The sequence below is a fragment of the Cyprinodon variegatus genome, unplaced genomic scaffold (assembly GCF_000732505.1).
Source record: "Cyprinodon variegatus isolate N-32 unplaced genomic scaffold, C_variegatus-1.0 Scaffold185, whole genome shotgun sequence".
Classification (NCBI taxonomy): domain Eukaryota; kingdom Metazoa; phylum Chordata; class Actinopteri; order Cyprinodontiformes; family Cyprinodontidae; genus Cyprinodon; species Cyprinodon variegatus.
Genome location: NW_015150638.1, coordinates 1,025,941 through 1,043,030, shown reverse-complemented (window position 1 = coordinate 1,043,030; position 17,090 = coordinate 1,025,941). Strand labels below are relative to the sequence as shown.

Here is a 17,090-nt window from a genome sequence, read left to right as displayed (position 1 = left end):
TAGAAAGGAGCTAGGGAAAACGGGACCAACACAAGAGGGCAACAGAGGACAACAAAGAAAAAACTAAGAACTCAAATACATCCAGAAAAAAACACAAAATAGGAATTAAACCAATAAAACTAGAAAACAAAATAAAACATTAATCAACATGAAACTGAAAACTCAACAAAAACTTAAAACAACCATGACCGTGACAATTACCTATTTAACAGTTGGATTGTGCCTTAAATTAAGGAGACTTATTAGGCGGATAGTAATAAATATAACCCATGAATTTATTACAATGTATAGCACTTCAGAAAATAGCTATCTAGAATGATGAAGGGATATAAATATTTGCAAAGCACTGCAGTATGCAAAGCTTTTCATTGAGTATATCACTATGAGTTTCCTATGAATGAAGAAAATCATCAGCAAGAAAATTGTGAAAGATAAAAAACATGAATCAGCCTACTATATTCTACTGAAGCAAACTATAATTTATGAATGATTGTTATAATTATGTCAGGCATTATTCCCATGCAAATATTTCAAAATTTCTATTGAACTGTCTTTAATGCGTCAAATTCAGCTCTGTATGTTCTTTTCTTTCTTTTCATTTACCAAACTCATATGCACGATTCAATAAATCCTTCTTCTCTTTCTTACATTCAATATGGACAAATGCAAACAGAATGAATGCATTGATGTGTGAAACATAGAAAAGAGCTGCATTAATGTCCATATAATCCTTTGGCAAACGATTCACCCGGTGATTCACTATACTCCTTTTTCATAAAGATGCCATTGAAGCTTATGTAACATGTATTCAGGTTTTTTGTATGATTTGCTTTGTGGCTGTCTAGAAGAAGAGCCACACTTTGGGAAACTGACAGCATGCATCACTCTGCCACTTATCCAGTGCCGTTGTATCTGGATAAAGAAGAGAAAAGCATGCAGACTGCACTCAGTATTCCCTGCTGCTTCTGCTGAACCTCACTGGCTCAAATGAATGTTCTGCTTTTTCCTCACTTAATGAGGGAACACAGCTCAGAAGCACCAAAGTGGATATGTGTTATTTGTGCCTAATGAGGGCTTACAGCGTGCTGTTGCCATGATAGTTTGATAGTAAACGTTGCATCAGGGTTGTAGCAGGGAAGGTTTAGGATGGCTCCAAGGGGCTTTGGTAACTGACCCAAACAAACTATTTTGCTATGTATTTTATTTTTTTTTTAAATAGACCAAATGGGAATATGAAAAATAAGGCATTCTTGTAAGAAATCCACCAAGGGAAGTTTAAAATAGTTTAGGTTTAAAATTCCCACTGGATTTCTTTTAAGTTTGTTAATCTGCACTTGGTTGGAAGATTTTTTTTCTATCACCCCCCCCACATCTTTTTTGTCAGCTGCTTAAAAATGACGGAAATAATTGGAAATGATGCAAGGAAATGAAAGTAGACGTGCAACAGTCAATTTAGCTGACAGCACTGACTTTTTTAATAAGCTCTGCTCTATTATGACATCATCTTTGCTGATTTGAAAAAGCCAATACTATTACTGCAAAATAATAACAAGATTACAAAGTAGGCTGATTTTCAGCATTTTTAGCAGACTTTATACACCTAAATGTTTTTCTTTTTCTTTTTTTTATTTATTTTTTTGCTGCATGGAAATTCACTTCTGTCTCTCCAGGCGCCTCTACAGAACAGGTCTGCGTTGTGTCTGTACCAACTGCATAGGGATGTGATAGGGGTTAGTGTGAGGTCGACCGCAGATGGGCCGTGCCACACTGATGTGGGTCAAAGCAATCAATAGAGGCCGTGCTCAGCACATTGCTGATTCAGATCAAACAGAAGCAATTCAAAAAGCTAAAAGCCTGGAGACTTGAAGGGTAAAAATAGGTTCTACATCCCCTGATTCAAGAAACACTTGTTTTTGTTTAATTTGTCCTTGTCTGCCTTAAAGAATACAGGTACATCTGAAGAAAATCACATTATCAGCAAAAAGTTAATTGATTTTAAGATAAGTTTTTAAAACAGTGAAACTATAGTGCTTTGAAAACAATATTTGCCCTCTTAAAGATTTCAGGTTTTTCTTATTTGTCACACTTAAATAATTCAAATTATCAGATTGCTTTTAATATTAGACAAAATGACTTTCCCTTATTATGTTTTTATGTTTTAATTCATTAGGGACCAAAGCAAATCTAAACCAAAGTAACTGCTTTCTCTCTTTCTCTATAAAATAGTTAGCATGCATGTGCAGCTCATGAACTTTTTGACAAAGCTGACAGACATTGGTGATCTCTAGTAAAGATTTTTGATGCAAACATTTGAATGTCCAGCATGTCCAATGTCTATCACTATCTACTGTAAAGCAAGCACATATTTAGAATACTGGGACACTAAGCACATTAGAAGGCAACAATACTGTCCTTGATACAGCAATGAACACTGAATTGGTGCCTAAATGAGTATAATTACAATAATACCAGCCTTTCTAGTCAATTGTAAGCTGTAGTCTCATATGCAGCCTCGAGCCTATTACAACATGTATAATGTTTTTGAATCAATTTTTATGCTTATGCATTGTGTCGCATTGTGTTACTCTTATTATACAGAATACAAAAGGTATTTTGATGAAAGAGTGGCATGATAAAACAAATGGTAATGAATGCATTTGTAGATTTTAACAAATTAGAGCCCAGTGGCTGGATCTGCTTCACTCCTATTAGGATTCAGTCAGCACTTGGCCTGTTATTTGGTGCTTCAGTGCTTTTATGTCTTGGCAAACAGCATGTATAAACAAACAACAGGAGGGAAACAGTGGAAAATGGATTTACAATGTCCTTTACTTTAACTGTAGTTTTTGCTTTGTAGGATTATGCTACCATGCAGTTCTGTGCCAACAAATTGGATAAAAAGGACTTCTTTGGAAAGTCAGATCCCTTCATGGTCTTCTATAGAAGTAACGAGGATGGCACGTGAGTATGCATCTGGATTCCTGCTTCTCTGTGGGGGGAGGATTAAAACCACGTTGAAATGCATAAAGATTCAAAATAAAATGAATCGAGTAAAAAGAATTATTGTTCCACTTTGAACTCAGCTGCATACACATACATACTCAAACGGTTTTGTAGATATATGCTTCTTAAAACTCAGCTTCATCTTTCTTTATGATGTGTTGGACAACTGCCTTTTATGTTCCCTGCAATTGCTCTAAATGGCTGCTAACCAACAATCAAAATGATCACATTACCCCCAAACTGTCTTCTTTAAAGGGGTCATAGAATGATTATATAGGGTATTTGGTGCTGGTCTTTAAGGTCTCTGAATAGGGTGTGTAACATTGTTTGGGCTGAAAATGGCATATTTGCTGTTCTATGAGCCCTAATGCAAGCCTGGTTATAATCCCTAGAATGAAACGACAGGTTTTCTTACTTTTATGGTATGCTCATGAATATTTAGATGTTTAGATCAGATTAGCTGTGCGCTGATTGGTTGGTTTACAATGAGCTTTACAATAAGCTGCTGAGCAAAGACGCATCATAGCAACAAGTACTCACTAAAACATCAAATTGATTGTTATCCTTTTTCACGGACATGTCCTACTTTTCATACCTAAATAAATGCCCGGGGGGAATTTAAAAAAAATCCGAGATTTTGGTCGACTACAGTGCAGCAGACTCGAGCCATCAGCTCCGGGCTGGTCCGGGAACCCCGGTGGGAGCGGGCACAGGACGGAGCGACCAAACCAAATAGTAGCCTGGACAATGGCGGCCCCGTCCTCAGTTACTCTAATACCCTAAGCTCAGGACAAAAGGGAAACCAAGAACATCAGGATGAACTTGTACATCATTTTGGTCACTCTGGGTTTAAAGTGGCCTTTAAACAAAGACTGAAATAATCTAATTGATTGCTCGATTGGCTGATTGATTTATTGGATTATGAAGTTGCTGTTTATTTTCCTCTCCAGCTTCACAATCTGTCACAAGACCGAGGTGGTGAAGAACACCCTGAACCCTGTGTGGGAGCCATTTTCCATCCCTGTCAGAGCACTTTGCAATGGGGATTATAACAGGTAAGTTGACAGGTCTTGAAAAGTTAACTTTCAGTGAACACAGATACTTAAAGTAAACCTAAAAACTAATGTTTTAAACAAACCCAACCATTACATTGTTGTGATCTGAATCATTAAGAGACCCTAGGAGAATGGCCAGTGACTTAGGGCATCTGATTTTATCTTCAATCAGGCCTGTCAGTTATGAGCTGGTTGTAAACAAAAACACTTATGTTCTTATTATCAGTTTTGGTTATATGTGCAAAATATCTTGATCCACCTGAAATGAGGTCAGGGTGAAAAAATAGTAATTATCCAAATGTATTGTTTATATGGGCTCAAAATCAAATGATCTGATTAAGACTAGCCTGTCCTTGGACTAGGCTCTATTTAAGACAGAAGGACAGAAAATCAGTTAATTGGATGTTTGCAGAAGGATTGGACTCCATGAGCTTAAAATCATCAGTGAGCCAGTGATTTTCATAACAATTGAGCGAAACCTGATCACCACATTCCAACTGGTTTCCAAGGTTTTTTGCTTGATGTTACCTGCAACAAATCACACATACAGTCCACTCCACAGAAATCAGCACCTCTTGTTCTCAGCTGCATGATTTAAGATTAAGGTCAACTTTTCATTTAAGAAAATAGAAAAATGTTATTTTGTTTTCTATTTTAAGGTGTGAATGGGGTAATGATGGAATCAGCAGGTGAATACACATGGGCAGGAAATTCTCAGACTGATTTTTCTCTGGAATTATTGAATAAAGGGAGATTGCATTAAATTCAAGGAGAATCAATTTTCTTCCCTCTGTTTTCATTATGAAAGGCCACTCTTTATCCAACACTACGTCAACCATCTGCTTATTCAGTCACCCACAAGCGTTTCAGCATTTCACTTTTCTTATTGTTAGTGTCACCTTCTGTCTTATCTGCTTCTTTCACAGCAAACTATCTTGCAAGGCTGTAGGAGTTTTGACAGGAAAATAAGAAATAAGAGGATAAACAAAGATAGTGAGGATGAGTGGCTGCACTTGTCCTATAGATGTTGACAGTGGGTTGGAATAAACAGATGAGCCTGACATTGTGTGTCAGTACGGGGGTTTGTCTGTGTACGTGTGTCAAAGTATGAAAGTGTGTAGATGCAGATATTCATGAGAGTGAAGAGGAAAATGTTAAACCTTGCCCTCTTCACCACACCAGGTGTCAACGAAGTTTCACTTTTTCAATTCCGTCTCTGCTCACCTGCCCAGGGAAACTAATTGGGTCAGACAGATGAAGAAGATGCATGAAAAATGTCTGGTTTTAGTTTTAGGCTTTATAGGCCAGAAAAAAAGAACACAGCAGCATACTCACTTTCATCAAAAAAACAATTGATGGCTTGATGTAGGTTGATAATAGCTTGATGTGCTGGTTTTTTTTTCTGTGTTTTAGTCAGCACCATTGAAAAGTTCTGCTTAAAATATAATATGCTGTTAGTGAGCCAGTAGGAAGATAAAATGAAAGGTTTCTCAGATAAGCATAAACTGGTTGTAAGTTCTGGGCTTTTCTCCTTCTGGAAGGAGAACCTCAATCCAAGTTTCTTTGCAGCCTCTTACAGGATTTCCTTCAGGACTGTGTTGTACAGTAATAAACTCCTTCCATTTCTAAGCATTTTGTTGCGTCCCATGATAAAATTTTGGTGAACAAAACCAGTTTCCTTTAAGAAGGACGTCGTTCTTGCAATTTGACCACAAAGTCCAAATTCCTAGACTTTACAATAAAAAGCTGTCCTGCCAACAAATGTTCAAAACTGAGACAGGAATATTTGCATAATTATCAGTACTCTTAGCTCTCCTCTCCAATCTAAGGTCTTCAGATACCATCTCTTTCTAGAAATTGACCTCTTTTAATTTATTTATTTTACTTCTAAAAGTCAACTATTTGTCCTGAATTTCATTCACAGGTATTCGAGTAAAAGGGGTTGAATTAAATACAATTACAAGCTACAGTTTAAATATTTTTTATTTGCAAAAACGGTTACATATTTTTTTGTGCTGGTCTATCATGAGGTGTACCAACAAAATCGATTTCAGTTTGAGGTTTTAATGTGATAAAACATGCTATGTAAAAGGCTTATAAGTACATTTGGAAGACATTATATAATAGTAACCAGCAAATATCTCTTAAACCTTAAAAGTAAAAAATGCAGATGGAGATAATGACAAGATTTCAATGATAAGGAGGAGAAGCAGGCTCTGCTCTCTGCAATCATCTTTCTGTGTTGTATTAATCTGATAAAACTCTAATCACTTGGCTACATTAGTGATCAGGAGGTTGAATTTCTCTTTCTAATCCAGCAAGCATTATGAGAGTGAAATTGATAGGGGATGAAAACTGAAGCTAAGGAGGTTCTAAGGAGGTTTATTTTCTATTATAATAGTCAACACCTTTAGAAAAATATGATTTATCTTACTTTGGAATATTTTTTTTCTAACAGTGATTAGAGCATACATTCATTTGTTTATGGTAAAAAAAAAACAAAAAAAACATATATATATATAGTCTTATTTTATCTTTTGGATTTAACAGGTTTATGAAGTTGGTAAACAGTGCAGACAGAATGAGTCCAGGTCAGAAATAACATGGTACCCTTCTGTCATTCTGGACCCAATGAGACATGGCTGACAGCAGCTAATGGGAGCTTTTTCATTTCTTTTAGCTCAGTAAGAAAACGAAAACATTATTTACCCTTACTAAATCCTCTTACTGGGAGTGGTGGCCTAGTAGTTGGAGCATAGGGCTTCGAATCCTGAAGTTGTGAGTTTGAAACCCGCTCTCACACACTGCCACTCTGGCTCTTTTACTAGACAGTTGACCCCTGATTGCTCCCTGGGCGCTGCAGAGTGGCAGCCCACTGCATCCCCAAAGGGGAGGGGTTAACATAGACTTGATTTCTCCATTGTGAGATCAATAAAATATTTTTATTTTTTGGTGTTTGGCTAGCTCAAGTGGTAAGTCATCCATCCTGCAAAGCGGAAGACTGGTTTTGTATCCCAGCTGGGGGATACGCTAATGCCTGCTTTGGGGCAATAACCCCCACACAGCTCCCACTACTCCCCAAGAGGATACGTTAAATGCAGAGGGTTTATTTCGTTGCTCTTTACTTGTGACAGTGTAATGACATTAAAGAAAATACTAATTCTAATAAAATCCTATTTTACAAATTAAAATGTTCCATTGAAGCATGTTCGTCAGAATTGAAATACCTTTTGAAAACCAACTGGAAAAGATTTTCAGTCATCCTTAAAACTTCAGTAAAGGTTACAACATCAAAAATGTTCTTTTTCCGCTGACAGGAGCTTTACGCTCCAAGTTTTTAAGGTTGTTTGTGATTTGCTGTTGTGCAGATCTAAAATGTCGATTAGACTCACCTAACAAAAGAGTGTTATCTGTGACATGGTCAGCTCCTCTTATTAAAGGATGTCATCACACCCAGGAAGGTGTGAATTGGTTCAAAGCTGACGGCATCGAGCCTAATGCTGAAATTTGAGGTGGTCTTATTCTGTTAAGAGTTTTTTTTTTGCCTTATTTAGATGGCTTCCTTATTATATCTCTGATCTGTAATAACTTCTCAAAACATCAACATTTGGTCCTTAAAGAAGTGTCCTTTATATTTGTGTTGTACCTGTAGAGCTGTATATTGACAAGGGTAGTTTGTTCTGTGTTGAGACGCACGTTAATGAGGAGGTTGTTTTGGTGCTCTGATACCGAGATCTGAACATTCTTTCCTGCACGGAACTGCAAACATTATGCTGCTCAGCTTGTCTTTAGGAAGAAGCAACATCTGCCTCAGAGTCAGTTAGGTTTTAAATTCACTGGAATTTAATGGAATTTTGTTCTGTTTACTAGTGTGTTTTCTGGTGTGTTTTGTATGTTTCCTTCTATACCTTGAAAAAAAGCCAATTTAGGATATCCACAGATTTGGGGATCTTTATTCATGCAGGTCTGTTCTTTTTTCTTCCATCCTGTCATGGTAAGGATATGTTTGGCTCTATGGTGTGGAGTTTTTTTTGACAGAAAACTTGCATTTTGGAGGCTAATAAGAATCAAACAGAAGGTGATATTTTGTGTTGGTTCGTTATAAACCTCGCTTATGAGACTTCTATCTTTGTGCATGTGCACAAAACAGTTCAAAAAAGCAAGCTTATTATCTTTTACATCCTATCCCCTCTATTGATCATGATATTTTTCTCTAAGGACACATGTTTGCTGATCAACTCTTTTTGACCACCTGTATATCAGATGCCACATATTTGAAACCAATGTCTTGGTGGTGCTTTCTCAAACGGTTTAGGGTTCATTTTCTCTATGTATAGATGGGCCACAATTAGTGAACCTCGAGATCTTATTCTACAGCCATACTACTGTATATGAAAGCTGTAATTATACCTAAAATAAGTGGTGGGCAAGCAGTGCATTAGAAGGGAGCAGATCCGATCTGGCATGTAATCTATTCATGTTTTAGAGGTCTGCAACTTGACAAAAGTCACTTTCTGTCCGTTTACTCTGAGTAGGATATGGGCAAAATTTTATTGCAAAAAGCCATTAATTGCTTTGTCCTTTCCAAATTTCTGCAGGCAAAGTTTTACCTTCTAGCCCATCTTTAAGGTCACAGTAGTAACATCACTTAAATAGCCACATAGTGCTATCACCCAAGAAGGTGGTCTTTGTATGCTTAAATGTTGAGGACCAGAGGTCCAAAATAGAAATGTTCTTTCAGTTGCTGAGAGAAATTATTGGCAATATTAACCATTTAGCAGATATAACACACTTTTCATTTTCATCAGCTGTTGATGAAAATGGTTCATATTTAACAAAACAGTCTAAAAAAACATCTGTCTATGTGTAATTAATCTTTAAATTGTATTATACGGTAGGCTGTGATCCACTAAGATTCCATTTTGGATTTAGGAGCACTAAATTGCCTGCCTAATAAAACCATTGCATTTGCCATTAGTGGGCATATTGCAGGAGAATTACTAAGATTGCACAATTGATGACAGGTGCAAAGTGTTGCGGACTGCCCTATTTAAATGAGAATTTTGTATGTGCTACTTTCTGTCACCAGAGATTGGGAGAGCAGTGTGGATGTATTATGCACGTCCCAAAGGCAGCCGCAATGTGCAACAGAACTGGGCACAGATAGCAGGTATGATCGCTTAGTGGAAAAGATGCAGTCAGGAGAGAAGATGATATGATATAATATACCGTATTGCATTTCTAAAAACGTGATTCCTCGATAAACAATATGTTTCTACTATTTTATTTCTGAAAGTCCAGGTATAAATAAACACCATTCTGTCTCTCCTGACTGTCATTCCATCTATATGCCTTCTCGCCACACATGTTTGCACCTGAATTTCAAATGTGCTAAATATAGACAAAGAAACTGCACTTGAAATCTGTGACACAAACCTCATGGTCGGTAGATCAGCTTTGTACTGGCCATCAGATCTACACGGGCTTCTATCTATCCACTACTTTAGTAGATCAATACCTCAAAGTATTGGGTTACTGAAATTAATATTTTTACAATAATATTTTCACTTATTAATGACTGTATATAAGTTCCTTTTTCCTTCCAATCAATCACAGGAACTTTGATAAGATATCATTGGTATTCAATATAATTTTGTTTTATGCACACTTTTGGCAAATATGCCAATATCTATATTACTTTGATAAAAAAAAAAAAAAAAAAATTATATGATTTTAATATTGAATCTAAAAAAAACTCAAGTCTACACATTGTTCTAAAATCTAAATGAGATCTAAATCTGGTTTATTTCCATTAAGATATTCATACAGAATTTACCTTGGCTAAAATTGTGGTTATCTGCACATTGCCCATTAGACTCTAGCTGTATTAAGAGCATTACAGTTGAAGAACTGTACAATTACAAAATAAATTATTCAACTACTTTCCTCTTCAAAGAGAATAAAGTTTTTTCACCATCTTCATCAGAGTCAAAGGTAGATACAACATTGAGGCAAGTAAGTAAAAGCTGTCCGAATCTGGTGTGTGAGAGAAAAATTAAGCTGTTTTAACAGTGTAAAAAGAATAAAATCCATCCATGGGTCAGGCAGGATGTCAAACACTTTGCACACTTCAGAAAACCAATGAAATTTAGATAGTTGAAAAGTCAAAATATGTAAAAAGCTACCATATCAAATGTTTTTTTTTTCTTCAAAATATACAAAAATCCTATATTATATTTTGGCCTTGATTCTATTTTTTTCTGCTTACTTTTAGCGGCAGTTATTTTCTTTTAAAAATTGCATTTCCCAGCATCCCACAGTCTGAACACAACGTGAGCCAAGCTCCATGAAAAAAAAAAGCTTGCATACTGCAGAGTCCACTATTGTGAGAGCATCTGCAAATTAACCATCACAGCAATGTTCCTGTAACACTATTACTTTATTTCATCCAATGCTATGTGAAATGAAACTAATACTTTTAACTAATATGTGATTTAATTAGCCAAGATATGTCTACACTCTTGGGTGGACTCATTCCACATGAAAAGGTTCTTCCCAGAGTTTTGGATGATCCTTGTTATGTCTTTAGGCAGCAGAAAACTGTTGATTTTACACTTTTTATGCAAATATACATACATTTAGAATTATGTGTTCATCAAAGGCGACACAAATACCACACAAAGAGTGCCCCATAAAGATAAAAGGGTATGCCTTGGTTATTAGATAATTATTAGAAGATAACATGCAAAGAATGATTTCAGTGACTTATTTTACCCACTAACCCTCTAAAATATCTTATAATGGGTCTTTATGACTTTTCTATTTCATTTGGAAAATTAACCCACATGAGCTCTGGTTTTGTGTCTTTGACAGGACAATCAAAGTGGAGGTGTATGACTGGGACAGAGATGGAAGGTAATGATCCTTAAACATGCTCTATTATGGTTATAAAAAAGTTGATAACAAATGGACCTCTTATGTGTCTGGTTTCTATGCTTTTTTGTTAAATCTTGCTTTAATAAATTAACAATTCGTATAAAGGTAATCTTATTTGGGGTTTTTGTACAATATGCTCATATTTTACACTCCCTACATTGTCTGTTCTAGCATGTTATTAAAATTTTGCCATCATAGCTGGGAAAGCATGAAACCTAAATTATTCTAATAAATAGAAGAATTTTTGCCAAATCTGTCTTTAAATTAGTTAGTGATAAGAAATGTTGTGTTTTAATAGTAATGCTGTAAATGCTTCTGCTACATTTATTCTCCTCATGACATACTTTTCATTTTTTTCTTTTACCAGTCATGATTTCATTGGTGAATTCACCACAAGCTACAAAGAGCTATGCAGAGGCCAAAGCCAATTAAACGTGTATGAGGTGAGTGGAGAAAAATTACAGTTTTCTATACATTTCAACCCTTAAGGAATAGAAAAGTTCTTATAATTAGTCAATGTGGTTAAAGGCTTCCTCTTGAGTATTGTTAGGTATGTCATGGTGTTCCTTTGTTTAAGCAGCTTGAACATAGAATTCAGGTCACAAAGAAAACGTGAACTACTTATTTTTAACTTTAAAAAGATAATGACTCATTTTTTTCCCCAGCAAAACACGTTTCTGCATTCACCCTCTATATCTCATGAAATAATAAACATACAAAGCCAACTGTGGCTGAAACTAGATTGCATGGTAACTACTACACTATGTCTAACCTGATATTATGGTAATTGTTCTTCTTGGCACAAAAGAAACTTTAAGAAATATATTTTGGCCTCAAAACAAAGCATGCCTTTTGCTCCAAGAGGTACTTTTTGAAAAAAAAAATCTACATAGTATAATTTAAGTATACAGTATAGTTTGTTCTTTAAACTCTATGTCATTTGAGTTTTTAAAGCCAGATGAATAATTTCATTCTTCAGTTTCTTTTTGATTATGTCTATTAAATTTACATATCTTGAAATAAGATATGTAAGATATTGCAAAATTTTGTGCAAATTAGCAGTCACTTTGGATTAAAATAATCTGTAACAGGTAAGTTTCAAGTCTTTTTATAGATTATCCATTGTATTTTGTTCTGGACTCTAAATGGCCATTCTAACACGTAGTATAATCCAAACCTGTCATGATCTTTGCACTGATGACTGGCTTAATTACTCATTTCATTCACCTGTCCAATTCTGCCTGGTTTCTCATTACTGCTCATCTAATCCACCTGCTCCTGCCTCTATTTAAGCTGCTTGCTCCCAGTCATCTGGGCCAGGTTATTCTCGTTCTCTCAAGCCAGTGAGGAGAGGTGGCCAGCGTTACCTTAGTGTTTCTGAATACCTGATCCTGACCCATTCTGCCTCTGAATCCCTGAGCCTGCCTGTTCCCGCCTGCACGGTTGGCCTGAACTGTTTTTGGATTCCTGAACCTCTGAGCCTGCGTGTTCCTGTTCTGATCTGTTTCCCTGACCTGGCTCGGACTCCTGCTTGTTCTCCCGGTCTGCAGCCTCTGGGACACTCTAAGCGGCCGCATCTTGTTGGCAGCCCAGCGGCTGCATCCTACCTTGTTTTCTGGGCATGGACTGAACTCTAAACCAGAGTTTCCTACCTCAGACATCTTAGCAACTGTTATCACAGACCCGTTTATTTTAAAAAATATAATACCACTGCCTGTCTTTCCTTGAATATGGGGTCCTCTGTTCTGAATCATGAAAAAAAACATGCAATTGTAGCTCTGGTTATGTGTTTAGTATTGTGATGTTTAGTATTATTATTATTCTGTTGGAAGGTGAACCTCTGCCCCAGTCTCAAGTGCTTTTCAGCAACTGTCAGGTTATTATCCAGATGTGTCCTGTAGTTCTGTATCATCCATCTTACCACTAACGATGACTACCTTTTTTGCCACAATTAAAGAAAAGCATCTTCACTATTTGATGTTACCACCATGTTTAACCGTGAAGGTGGTGTATTCATAATGAAGTGTGGTGTTTGATTTTGCTTTAACCATCTATAGATGTGGTCAAAGGATATAACATGAAAAACGACAGGTACAAAAAAGGGTTTGGTTAAAAAAAGTAAAGGCACAAAGGTCTTGGAGTGCTCCTCCTTTTAGAGGACTGACATGACACAGGAAGGAATATTGAATGCCTGTTATCAAAAGGTTGCCTCTACATAATTACGAAATGAAACACTTAATGTCTTGAAGCTGCTCTTAACCAAGAGGGTGATAAAGAGAGCATAAGTACTTTTAGGCTGTCTACAAAAAAACACAACAAAAAACACAGATCATAAAGGGCATTGAATCTATAACAAGTTACAATGTTCAGCCTTCTTCATACTCAACCTCACTTACACAAAGCTTATGCGCATTAACTACCCAGGCTGGTTAATAGAAGTATAATGTAAGCTAGTTAAAAGGCATGTTTTTTGACAGAACCTGAGCTTGGTCAGTAATGGCCAAAGTGCAATGAGGCATCATCTTTGTGGCAAAAGGTATTTTTAGAAACCATACAAAAGAGACTAGAAGCTTCCTTTAGGCCAGTGCTTTATGTTTGTGCACACGTAGATTGAGCAGCAGACATATTTGACCTTGGTCTCTCATTTACATGTTTTTGGCTGTAAGCTCTATGGGCAACTTTCATTAAGAGCAAGAGACTGTGCTTTCTCTGCTCGCTGTTCTTATCACCTGGTTTGACCATTTTTTTACACATCACAGCATGCCTGTGGACTTGCAAAGTGTAATTAATTCTGAATGTAGTTATCATTTTGTTTTATTACTGGGGTTGAAAAGTATTCCTTGTCCCCAAGGACACATGCAGGATACAGAGTAGGTGGTTATAGAAAATCCTACTGAATAATCCGTGTCTTGCTGCGAGGCATGATCAATGGTACATCCTTCTCACCTACTGTAGATATTGGATTCATTCCCTATGCACCATTAACCTTACAGACAAGGAATAGGAGGACAAAGATGTTTTTATTGCTCCCGCAAAGGTGGATGTGCAGAATTGTGTTTCAGGTTTACATTCATGTCATTATCCTTTGTTCTTGCCCTGCCTTTATCAAGGTGGTGAATCCAAAGAAGAAACTAAAGAAGAAGAGATACATCAACTCCGGCACGGTGAGGCTAATATCATAGATAAGATTTCATTCCCCCACACTGATATCACATTCCCCTCTGTATTCAATGTGGTAGGATTCCACCAAGCAGATTTAAAAGAACAGTTCAACACCTCTTTATTGTTCTCTTGCTGGTCCCAGCTTTTAGATCCTACAAGTCAAATACTTTCTAACTGGCTCAAAACACCTTTAAGTTTCCTCCTTGTTCTTTTAATAAAGTAATGATTGAATGTTTATAAATGATATGTTTTTAATAGTGCCCTTGCTCAATGCTTTGGCTCTATAATTAAAATCTGTGATTAGCTATATCCATCATGCTGATCAGCCATGCTCATGTTCAGTGATTGTAAAACTAATATGCTCCATGGACATTCTGTATGGTTAAGTAATTTTGTATGCGGTTAGCTTAGAGGTCAGTGTTAATGAAGATTTTATTGTATTAAATTACTCTGCATAAGATGTTCTGTTTGTTTTTTTAATTTTGCCAGGTTTCCTTATTGTCATTCAATGTAGAGTCTGAGCACACCTTCTTGGACTACATTAAAGGAGGGTGAGTGTTATCATCTTTGTGTGTAGCTGTCATATTTGTTTTATATAAATTTAATCCTAAAGAAAAATCCTATTTATTTTTAATAAAGAAAAGAAAACTGAAATGAGTTAATATTAGATCAGAAGGGTAAGTGGGTTTGTTTTAAATGACACAAAACCCCACATTGAATGCAATTCTACTAAAACATCAAATTTGCCATTTTAACGGAATTGCTCAGTTCAGCAAAAGCAGCACAAAAAATGTCACCTTAGGAAATGTATAATGCTAACTGCTCCAATTTATGTTCGTTAGCAAAGAATCAAGTTTGATCCAAATTTAATTATATATGATTCAATACAAAATTATGTCAAATAGGTAGAATGTGGGCTAATTTAAGACTTAGACAACTTTTGTCATTTTGTTTTGTACAGCTCTCATGACATTTCCATTTCTTAAAGTGCAGCAGTGATCAAATGTAACCAGTGTGGCAAAAAAAGACATGGCGCAAAAACATTTAATGATTTTGCATTTGGCTCCTAATTACAGTGTGATTTATTTAAATGTGTTCATTTAGATGGAAGGAGTCATGAAATCATGAAATTTAGGAAAAAATGTCTAAAATGTAATTCACTCTAATCACATCTCTCAGTGTAAAAACTTGTCAATCATTGCTTCCTCACATCAAATTCTTAAAGCCTCCTCTTTATCTCTAATTACCTTCTTTTTTCAACAATTCTTGGGTTGTTTTAGGCTTGTTCTGCTTATATGGAAAGCCACCCTGAACTACAGGAAAACTTCCCTAGACCATCCTCCCACCATCTTCCACAACCCCTTTTCCTTTTCCATCTCAGTTTTACTATTCTACAAGGTCTAAATTAGGAAAAAATAGATTTGTTAGGAAACTTTCAATCCAATGTGGCTCAAGTGAGTAAATTTATTCATTATCGTTACAGCAATCCATCATCCTAAGCAATAAGCTGACAGGATTTTTAAGTGGGTACTGTGGGAAAGATAGATATCGCTTAATATCATATTCCTACGGAGGACAAGCCACCCTGTTAAAAGCTTTGGTTTGTTAGTTATGAACGGAGGGCAGTTTACCTGAGTGTTCAAGACTCTGCAAGTCGGAGTAAGATCAAAATAAATTGGATTTTTTTCCATATTTATAGCCATAAACCTTTGATATTTATGCCATAGCCCCTTTGCATATGTTACCTACATATAATCTGAATGTTGGTCTGCAGATTTTACAGTACAGTACTACGTATAAACCCAATGTTACAAAATTAAGTTTGAGGAAAATTAAGGGGGTAGAAATCAGCTTGAAAATTGTGAAAAGCAGAATTTTTGTAATGACTTACACTGTAGGTGATTTTTATGTTACTGATTTTACACCCACTTTGCTGAAGCCAGGGCTTTTTTCATTTTTTCTGTTTCTATGTTGACTTAGGCTGCTGTTTTGTTACGCATGATCTGCAGTGGTGAAAAAAATTCACCCCCTTAAAATTCTTTAGATTTTTTACAAGCATCATATCCTTATCATTGTTTAATAAATGGTATGTTGGGGGGTCTGTGGGGAATGGCTTTATATGCTTAAGAAAAGAATTAAACATGTTTAGAACCTGGTAATTGCCAAATTATTTTATATTTAAACCCATCAATTTATGAAAGGTTGCAGTTTTTTTACTTACTATTTTTGTTACTTACAACAGCTGACAAACTCAGTCTTCCCTGTAAACAAGCATCACCCTGATAACTGATGCAAATCAATGCGGTCAAAACTCGTATCAAATAATTTTCACATTAACTGTAACCTTATTATTTAGCTTGGGGATTAAAGATTGAGGAGTCATTAGTTTAAGCCTCTGGGAAACAACTAATGTGTGCCCAAATGCAGGTTACTCAAATCCCATTTTTGTAAATTGTTGACACCTCAGAAGGAATTTCCAAAAGCATACTTAACAACACTAAACATCCCTTCAAACCTCTCAATCTGAAAGTATTGCACCATAAAGGTGCTGAAAGACATCCTACAAGCGCAAGGGAGCATTATAAATGGTTGTTCACCTCAGTAGGTGGCATACTGTACTCTATTAACAGAGCTGCATGAAGCTCCAAATATATGCAAGCCTGCATATGTCAGGGTTTAGTTGTGGTTTGGAGGACCCAAATGCAGAGGCAGAGGCTGAGGAGATTTCTGGGAGTTTTAATGGAGCAAAACAGTAAACAAAGGCAGGAATCCAAAAATCCAACTAATAATGAAAGGCAAACCAGAACTGAGAAGACATCTGGGGAAAACCAAACTCGTGGAGCCAGGGAGAGACGAGGAACATGGACAACAGCATGGGAGGACAGCAAAGACAAGGAACCAACAAAGAGTGAGAGCAGAGGGAGAGCATATATA

The 17,090-nt window shown here is 36.3% G+C and overlaps 1 protein-coding gene across 4 annotated transcripts in view; it reads left to right on the top strand.

The window, feature by feature from the left end:
* The window catches only part of LOC107087498 (copine-5-like), a 95,754-nt gene that overhangs the window by 50,395 nt on the left and 28,269 nt on the right, over positions 1-17,090 (top strand). For 2 of the 4 annotated variants that reach the window (XM_015379091.1, XM_015379092.1), the window contains 7 exons: positions 2,858-2,961; positions 3,954-4,058; positions 9,148-9,228; positions 10,932-10,973; positions 11,362-11,437; positions 14,105-14,158; positions 14,646-14,707. In XM_015379091.1, coding sequence (XP_015234577.1) covers positions 2,858-2,961; positions 3,954-4,058; positions 9,148-9,228; positions 10,932-10,973; positions 11,362-11,437; positions 14,105-14,158; positions 14,646-14,707 — 524 coding nt within the window. The remainder of the gene's footprint in view (positions 1-2,857; positions 2,962-3,953; positions 4,059-9,147; positions 9,229-10,931; positions 10,974-11,361; positions 11,438-14,104; positions 14,159-14,645; positions 14,708-17,090) is intronic. The other 2 variants (XM_015379094.1, XM_015379093.1) reach the window with 1 other exon arrangement.